An 8,880-nucleotide genomic window follows, 5' to 3' on the forward strand; every position below is an offset into this window, starting at 1 on the left:
CAGAAAACTAAGATCATGGCATCCAGTCCCATCACTTCATGACAAATAGATGGGGAAACAGTGGAAACAGTGGCTGACTTTATTTTTCTGGGCTCCAAAATCACTGCAGATGGTGATTGCAGCCATGAAATTAAAAGACACTTGCTCCTTAGAAGGAAAGTTATGACCAACCTAGACAGCATTTTAAAAAGCAGAGACATTACTTTGTCAACAAAGGTTCATCTAGTCAAGGCTATGGTTTTTCCAGTAGTCATGTATGGATATGAGAGTTGGATTATAAAGAAAGCTGAGTGCAGAAGAATTGATGCTTTTGAACTGTGGTGTTGGAGAAGATTCTTGAGACTCCCATGGACTGCAAGGAGATCCAGCCAGCCCATCCTAAAGGAGATCAGTCCTGGGTGTTCACTGGAGGGACTGATGTTGAAGCTGAAACTCCAATACTTTGGCCACCTGATGCACAGAGCTGACTCATTTGAAAAGACCCTGATGCTGGGACAGATTGAGGGCAGGAGGAGACGGGGATGACAGAGGATGAGATGGCTGGATGGCATCACCGACTCAATAGACATGAGTTTGAGTGAACTCCGGGAGTTGGTGATGAACAGGGAGGCCTGGCGTGCTGAGGTTCACAGGGTTGCAAAGAATCAGACACGACTGAGCGACTGAACTGAACTAAATGAGTTTTTGATGTGTTGTGTTTTTATTTCCATTCATCTCACAGTGCTTTCTAATTTTCCTCATGATTTCTTCTTTGGTTAGGAGTATGTTGTTGAATTTCCATATGGTGAATTTTTCAGTTTTCCTTCTGTTTCTGAAGGAACAGAATTCTAGCCTCAATCAGCTGTTTTCTATGCGGTCAGTCTTTTCTACTTTATTCTAACTCATTTTGTGGTCTGACATCTATCTTGGAGAATGTTTTGTATCCACTTAAAAAGAATGTGTGTTCTGCTCTTCTTTGGGGAGATTGTTCTGGTCTACTGACTATTCAAGACCTCTTTTTTCTTAGTGGTCTTCTCTTTGATTGTTCTTTCCATTAATAAAAGTGGGACATTGAAGTCTCTGCTGTTATTCTAGAATTGTCTGTTTCTCCCAGCAGTTACATCAATTTTGTATCATGTAGTTTGGGGCTGGTATTAGATATGTAGATATTTATAATTATTTTATCTTGAAGACTTGACACATTTATCAATAGTTAATGTCCTTCTTTGACTCTTATGACATGTTTTGACTTAAAATCTATTTTGTCTAATATTAGTACAGCAACCTCAGCTCTTTTTGGTTACTATTTGCATGGAATCTCTTTTTCCAACCTTTCACCTTCAACCTATATTTGCATTTGGATCTAAAATTATTATCTTGTAGACAGGATATGGCATCCCACTCCAGTATTCTTGCCTGGAAAATCCCATGGACAGAGAAGCCCAGCAGCCTACAGTCCATAGGGTCACAAAGAGTCAGACACGACGGAATAACTTCTCACCTCAGAGACAGGATATAGTTGGATCCTTGTTTTTAATCCATCCTGGCAATCTCTGCCTTTTAATTGGTGTTTAATCCACTTACATTAAAGTTAATTTGATAGGAAGAATTTACTGTGTCCTTTATTCTGTTGGTTTTCTATATTTTGTCAGGCGTAGAAGATATAGATATTTTGTATCTATATCTTATATCATCCCTATGCCTTATATCTTATTTCTTCTTTTCTTGTTTAATTGATTTTTATTAGTATACTGTATTGATTTTCTTCTCATTTCCTGCTCTGTGTATTTTTTATTTTCTCAGCAGTTGCTCTGGAGATAAGTTAATAACTTAAACTTATAACAGTCTATTTTGAATTAATATCAACTTAGGTTCAATAGCATACAAAAATTCTGTTCCTATACAATGCTATTCTCCTTTAAGTTGTTATTGTCACAGTTCTATCTTTATATATTGTGTAGTCATTAACAGGTTTATAATTATTCTTATGCATTTGTTTTTTAAATTGTATAGGAAAAAAGTTATGAACCAAAATTATAATAATACTGGCTTTTATATTTACTTGTGTAGTTACCTTCACCATTGTTCTCTATTTCTTCCTATGGGTTTAAGTTTCTGTCTACTGTCCTTTCATTTCAGCCTGAAAGGGTCCCTTTTCCATTTCTTGAAGGGCAGGCCTACTATGATGAACAGTCTCAGCATTTGTTTATCTGGGAATGTCTTAATCTCGCCTTCATATTTTTGAAAGGTAGTTTTGCCTGATGTTGAATGCTTGGTTGACTGTTTTCTTCTCTTAGCACTTTACATATGTCGTCTCACTGCCTCTTGGGCTCCAGGGTGTCTGGAAGGAATTTAGCTGTCAGTCTTGCCAAAGATCCCTTATACTTGATGTGTGTCTTCTCTCTCAACGTTTTTTTAAATAAGATTCTCCCTTTGCCTTTTGATATTTTGATGAAAATGTATCTCGATGTGGATCTCCTTGTGTTTATCCTACTTGGAGTTTGTTCGTCTTCTTGAATGTATAGATTCATGTGTGTGTGCGCGTTCATTCATATCTGACTCTTTGCGATTCCATGGACTGTAGCCCACCAGGCTCCTTTGTCCGTGGAATTTTCCAGGCTAGAGTACTGGAGTGGGTTGCCATTTCCTACTCCAAGGGATCGTCCCAGCCCAAGGATTGAACCCACATCTCTTACACTGGCAGACGGATTCTTTATCACTGAGTCACATCTTTCATCAAATTTGGGAACTCTTCAGCCTGAATCATGCAGCTGTAGTATACTGATTACAAACAAGCTCAGCAGCATCAGCCCCTCCCCACTGCGTAGCTTCAGCCAAGATCTCTCCCCACTGGTCCAGGCAGGGCCTGTCATCTGCATGCCACGGAGAGGGAAACTGAATCTGGGGGAGGAGCTGTAACAGCCCCCCCATCCATTGGGTCCTTCTGTGGTCCACCAAGTGCGGGGTGCTGGGCTGGAGCAGAGGAGCCATGTCCCGGGGACTGTGGGTGTCCCGGGAAGTCCACTTCCCTGCTTCTTACCCCATTTCCCCAGATGGCAGAGGAGAGGCTAAGGTTGTTTCTTTCTCTCTCCTGCCCTCAACCCCTGGCAGAGCTGCTGCCTCCCTACAATCTCCGGGAAGTGCAGGTCTCCATCATAAACAAATCCAGGTGTTCCTACCTGTTCCAGCAGCCTTTATACCGCAGAAACATCAATCATGGCATGATTTGTGCTGGCTCTGAGGATGGCGATGCTGACAGCTGCAAAGTGAGTACCCCTGCCCCACTCCTCCAAATTTTGGTTCTGAGGGCAACCCTCTTGACTCCCTATCAATCCATCCTCAGAATGTATTCATCAGATCACTGTAGACCTCATTATCCAGCCTGTAAAACAAGCTTCCTGTCTCACATTCATTGTACCTCCTTGGATCCTTATGTGAAATCCAGAGGACAGACTCTGCTCTCAGTATCTCCTGGGGCCCCTCCTGCCCCGCCCTCGGCCTTGCTCACCCACACTGCTTTCCAGGGTGACTCAGGTGGACCCTTGGTCTGCGAAAAGAATGGGCGGTGGATTCAGATTGGAATCGTGAGCTGGGGAGTGGGCTGTGGTAGGCGCAACCGGCCTGGTGTCTACACCAATGTCAGTCATTACTTCAGCTGGATCCAGTTGCTGACGGCCCACAGCACACCCAGGCCAGACCCCTCTTGGTTGCTGCTCCCCCTCGCTCTGCTCTGGACTCTCTTACTCCTGCAGATGGCCTGTGCACACTAGAGTCCATGAGGATGCTGTAGTTACCGCAGCTCTGGGCGCACTCACCAAGGGCTGGGGGCACCCTGGTGGCAGGGTGGCCTGCTGGATCAGGCCTCGTCCCCTTCTGTCCCCTTTGCTAATAAAGTGTGTATATTCAAGTTGACACCCTGCAGCACATTCTGTGGCTCCGGATGGCTTCCTGGACACCCTCATGGTCACCCGCGTCCTGTCCACCCCAAGACCACTCCTTAACTCCCAAATCATCATCCACCCAGGTCTGAGTTGCAAACAACAGAACCCTCTCAGGTGGTTCAGTCTGAGAGGACGTTAGGAGCAGCAGGATGGCTGGGGGCTCGGAGAGCTGGAGTGGGGGTGCTGTGGCGGAAATGCCCCCAGACTCCCCAGTGCTCATACCGTGCCCCCCACCACACAGATGCAGACACTCTGGTCTCACCACGGTCCCCAAAGGCTGACCTGGGACCAGGACAAGGGTGTGGGTAGTTCATTTGGGAGGCAATGCCAAGAAGCCCCAGTGAAGAGCAGAGATGAGGCAGAAGGGGTGAGAGCCAGTGACATTTGACCCTTGTGGCAGCTGACGCACAGTCTGGCTGGGGCCCCCCTGAGAGTTCACAGAGACACACCTCAGCATCGCCTGGGGGACAAAGACCCGGTGTGGCCACTTTTATCCTGATTCCCTGTGGTTGACGGTTGTCCTGGGGGCATGGAGGCTCCAAGTTCCATCACGTGGCCTGGGTGGAGGGGGCGGCATCAAGCATGTCTGCCCCACCCCCACTGGGCTCCCAGAACGCAGCCTCAGTGTGGCCAACGGACAGGTCAGCAGGGTTGTCTGGGGCCCCTGGGAACTGCTCAGGCAGATGTGTGTTTTCATGGGACCCACGGGTGCTGTGAGCACAGAAGGTGCTAGAAGCTCTGGTCCAGCTGGGGCTGGTCACTGTGCAGAGGCAGGTGGAGGAGTCTGGGAGGGGTGTCCTCATCACCCCTGCCTGCCCAAAAGCCACATTGGCTGTGACACCACTTTCATGCCCCTTAGCAGCCCCCAAAGCTGGAGCTTCCCCTTCCCCAACTACTGAGCCCACAGGCAGCAGTGAAGACCTGACTCAGCCAAATAAATAAACATTTTTTAATAAAATAAATAATTTTTAAAAATGATGAGGGGCTTCCTTGGTGGCTTGGTGGTACAGAACCTGGCTGCCAATGCAGCAGACATGGGTACGATCCCTGTTTTGGAAAGATGCCACATGCTGCAGAGCCACCAAGCCTACGCACCACAACTACTGAGCCCGTGCTCCGTAACGAGAGAAGGCCAAGCAGCACGACCAGAGAGTAGCCAGCCCCCGCTCGCCACGACTAGGGAAAGCCCACGCAGCAACGAAGACCCAGCACAGTCAAAAATAAATACATTTTTTTAAAAAAAAATGATGAAACTGAGACCCAGAGAGGTGACAGAATTCTTCAAGTCACCTAGCTCACAATGGCCCATGTCGACCTCAGGCTGTGTGGCGTGCGTGACTCAGAGGGGCCAGCAGGTGCCTGGTGCCTGGTGTCTTCCACGTCTCCCAGGTGGGACTCACCTGCTTTGAGATTTCCACCCTCCGCCATCTGCCCTTCGGAGCAGTCAAAACCTGAGGGCGTCCCTGCTCATCTCCCCCAAAGGCCCTCCGGGCTGACCCCACACAGAACGCTCACTGGTGTCCCGTGTTACCGGAGGACCGCATGATTTAATGCCTGTGAAGCGCTTGGCCCCAGACCAGCCGCCCTGCGACACTGCCCCGCAGGCCTGCCTGGCAGGGTGTTACAGCCTCTCCTCCAGCAGTGGGCCGAGTAACCTCTGGTGGCCTAGTGCCTGAGTGACAGTCTTGTCCACAGAAATACCGTCAAGCCCGGCCAGGCACACATTCCCCACAGCGTCCTGTTCAGGGCCACTTACCCCAGCCCGGTGCCACAGCGCACCCCTCCCTGTGGCCCGGCTCACCCCACACCGTTGTCCCTCCTTGCATGACTCTGGTTGGTGATGTCGGCATGGGGTGGGCTCAGGCTGCAGCCCTCCCAGAGGGCCTGGGTTGTGCTGGGACATCAGTGGGAAAACACCTGGGTCCGAGGAAGGCCACCCCTACCCCACACATTCCACAAACCAGCTCTGGAGGCTGGAGCATGGGCTTGAGCCTGGTCCTGGAACGTGGACTGTGGAAGTCAGGCCCGAGGCTGCTCTCCCTCGCTTTGTGTGGAAAGATGGGCTGGTTCGCCACTAGGTCCCCTCATTCGTCTCCTTCACCCTCACCGCCCCCCATGCCTACTGGCCCTGTCCACTTACTCCCGAACACTCAGTGCCCACTCTGTGCTGGCACTGCTCTTGCCAGTGGGGACTGGATATTTGTGCACGTGCTCAGTCACTCAGTCGTGTCTGACTCTTCGAGATCCCGTGGACTGTAACCCACCAGGCTCCTCTGTCCCTGGGATTCTCCAGGCAAAAATACTGGGGTGGGTTACCATTTCCTCCTCCAGGGGATCTTCCTGACCCAGGGATGGAACCTGTGTCTCCTGCGTCTCCTTCGTTGACAGGCAGGTTCTTTTACCACCGAGCCACCTAGGAAGAACATCTGTGAACTTTCCAAAATTTATATGTTGAATCTTTAACCCCAGTGACTCTGGAAGTAATTAAATGAAGTCATAGGGTGGACTTATTAGTGTCCTTATAGAAAGAGATACCAGGGACTTTCCTGATGGTCCAGTGGCTGGGACTCTGAGCTCCCAAAGCAGGGGGCCCAGATTCGACCCCTGGTCAGGGAACTAGATCCCACATGCCACAACCAAGAGCCGGCACAGCCAATAAATAAATAAATAATTTTTTTTTTTTAGAAAGAGAGACCAGGGGACTTCCCTGGCAGTACAGTGCATGCTTCCACTGCTGGGGGCCTGGGTTCAATCCTTGGTCAAGGGACTAAGATCCTGCATGCCACACAGCACAACCAGAAAAGAAAAAAAGACAGCAGCGCCTCCCCCCACTACCCCTCATGCCCAGGAGACACAAAGAGAAGGCTATGTGATCATTCAGTGACATGGCAGGGCAGCCCCCTACAAGCCAAGAGAAGAGGCTCCCATCTGGCCAGTTCCTTGTTCTTGGACGTCCAGCCTCCAGAATGGAACTTAAGCCCCCAGTCTGTGGGCTCAGACAGTAAAGAATCTACCTGCCATGCAGGAGACCCAGGTTCAATCCCTGGATTGGGAAGATCCCCTGGAGAAGGCAGTGGCAAACCACTCCAGTATTCTTGCCTAGAGCATTCCATGGACAGACTATGGGGTCGCAAAGAGTTGGACATGACTGAGCGACTGACACTGTGGTGTTCTGTCCTGGCAGCCTGAGCTAAGACAGGGACAGAGACCCAGTCCCTGCCTCACGGAGGGGAGACAAACAGGTATGAATCAGATCTCCCCTGTCACACATCACCTCCTTCTGGGACACGGCCAAGGAGGGGGTGTGCTGGACAGGAAGGCCCCCAGGATGGGGAACCAAGTGGATGGCTGCTGGAGTGGGGCACTGACTTGGTAAAAGGAGATTCCGGAGCCTTTCCAGGAGGTGGGAGCAGTCCAGGCCCCCACCCCCACCCCATCCCATGCATCCCACCCCGCTACTCCATCCTTGCCTGGCTGGACTCAGGCTCCCAGCCCCAGTTCCGTGCACCTTGGCCCAAGCCAGGCTTCCTTCGAGAAACCCAGGTGTCCCTTTCTTTCCACAGCAAAAGCACTGTTCAAAGCATCTTTGTTCAAGGCTGGACTGAGGAAGCCGCAGCCCCGCCCTGACCTCCTTAATTACCTCCTGGCCCCCACCCTGCTCCTGGCTTTTTAAGCCCCCAGATCCTCCCCCAGCCCAGTTAGCAGGGAGGACACCAGCTGCAAGGGTGAGAAAAGAATCCAGGGTCTGTGGAGAACAGGGTTGGGGGGCATCTATCAGGGAAATACAAGATGGGGGAGGGGCTGGGCTCCAGGGCTTGAATGGAGACCTAAGGTGCCCAAATCATGCGGCACTTGAGGGGGCAGGGGTGGTCCCTGGGGCCTGGGCATAGGGCATAGAGCGTGGGCCACAGGGCTAGTTCTGGGACCAACCAGGGTCTGAAGGAAGACAAAAGGAGCTCAGGGTGGGGGGGCTAGATCCTCCTCTTCTCTCGGCAGGCTCCAGCCAGGCTAGTCCTGGGCAGCACCACCCTTACCGGGCCCAGCCCTGAAGACAGAATGAAGTGGGCTTCCTCCCTCCAGGTCCTGCTCCTACTGCTGCTGGGTGAGTGGGGGCGGGGCTGGGGGTGCTGACCACAGGAGCTTTGGCTTCCATCTGCCCAGCCTTCCTGCTTCCTCTAGAGCACTCTAAGGCATCCTACTCTTTTTTCTATTTTTGGCTGCACTGGGTCTTCCTTGCTCCTTTCAGGCTTTCTCTAGCTGCCGCACGTGGGCTTCTCACTGCTGTGGCTTCTCTCCTTGCATGTAGGATCTTCCCCGACCAGGGATTGAACCTGTCTCCCAATCCGCACTGGGAGGCGGATTCTTAACCACTGGATCACCAGGGAAGTTCAGGCTTCCCATTCTTGGCTCCAGAGCTTCCCCAGTGACTCAGCGGTAGAGTCTGCCTCAATGCAGGAGCCACAGGAGACGCGGGTTCAATCCCTGGGTGAGGCAGATCCCCTGGAGAAGGAATTCTTGCCTGGAGAATCCTTAATTACCTCAATTACCTTAAATTACCTTAATTACCTTAAAAACCCAGGGCTACAGTCCCTGGGGTTGAATAGAGTCGGACACGACTGAAGTGACCTAGCACACCCGCACTACTGGCTCCAAGGGTTCAAGCTGTCTCTGTCACTGACCTTGGGCTCTCCGAATCTGGTTGTGCTCGTCTGTGTAATGGGTCTAAGTCCCGACCTCACAGGGCTCTGGGGAGGGTTTAATCCTGGTAGTCGATTGCACAAAAATCTGGCATCAAGTCAGTGCGACATATACATTCCACCCTCCTTCCTAATCTGTGACCGCCCTCCCCGTCACCCCGTTACCTGACACCAGACCCGTAATCCAGTCCCTTCCCTGCTTCCACCTCCAGGAGCAGCCGGGACCCTGGGATATGTAGGTAAGGAAGCCGCGGAAACCCCCT

At 51.0% G+C, this 8,880-nt stretch overlaps 1 protein-coding gene across 1 annotated transcript in view; it reads left to right on the forward strand.

Annotated features, from left to right (window-relative positions):
* Positions 1-8,880, forward strand: part of LOC104988968 (putative serine protease 41) — a 21,217-nt gene that overhangs the window by 8,089 nt on the left and 4,248 nt on the right. The window contains exons 5-10 of the mRNA XM_010840473.1: positions 3,091-3,245; positions 3,504-3,738; positions 4,162-4,219; positions 5,616-5,685; positions 7,917-8,022; positions 8,830-8,856. Of these exons, the coding sequence (XP_010838775.1) occupies positions 3,091-3,245; positions 3,504-3,738; positions 4,162-4,219; positions 5,616-5,685; positions 7,917-8,022; positions 8,830-8,856 (651 nt within the window). The remainder of the gene's footprint in view (positions 1-3,090; positions 3,246-3,503; positions 3,739-4,161; positions 4,220-5,615; positions 5,686-7,916; positions 8,023-8,829; positions 8,857-8,880) is intronic.

This window comes from Bison bison, unplaced genomic scaffold (genome assembly GCF_000754665.1).
Source record: "Bison bison bison isolate TAMUID 2011002044 unplaced genomic scaffold, Bison_UMD1.0 scf7180017864144, whole genome shotgun sequence".
Classification (NCBI taxonomy): domain Eukaryota; kingdom Metazoa; phylum Chordata; class Mammalia; order Artiodactyla; family Bovidae; genus Bison; species Bison bison.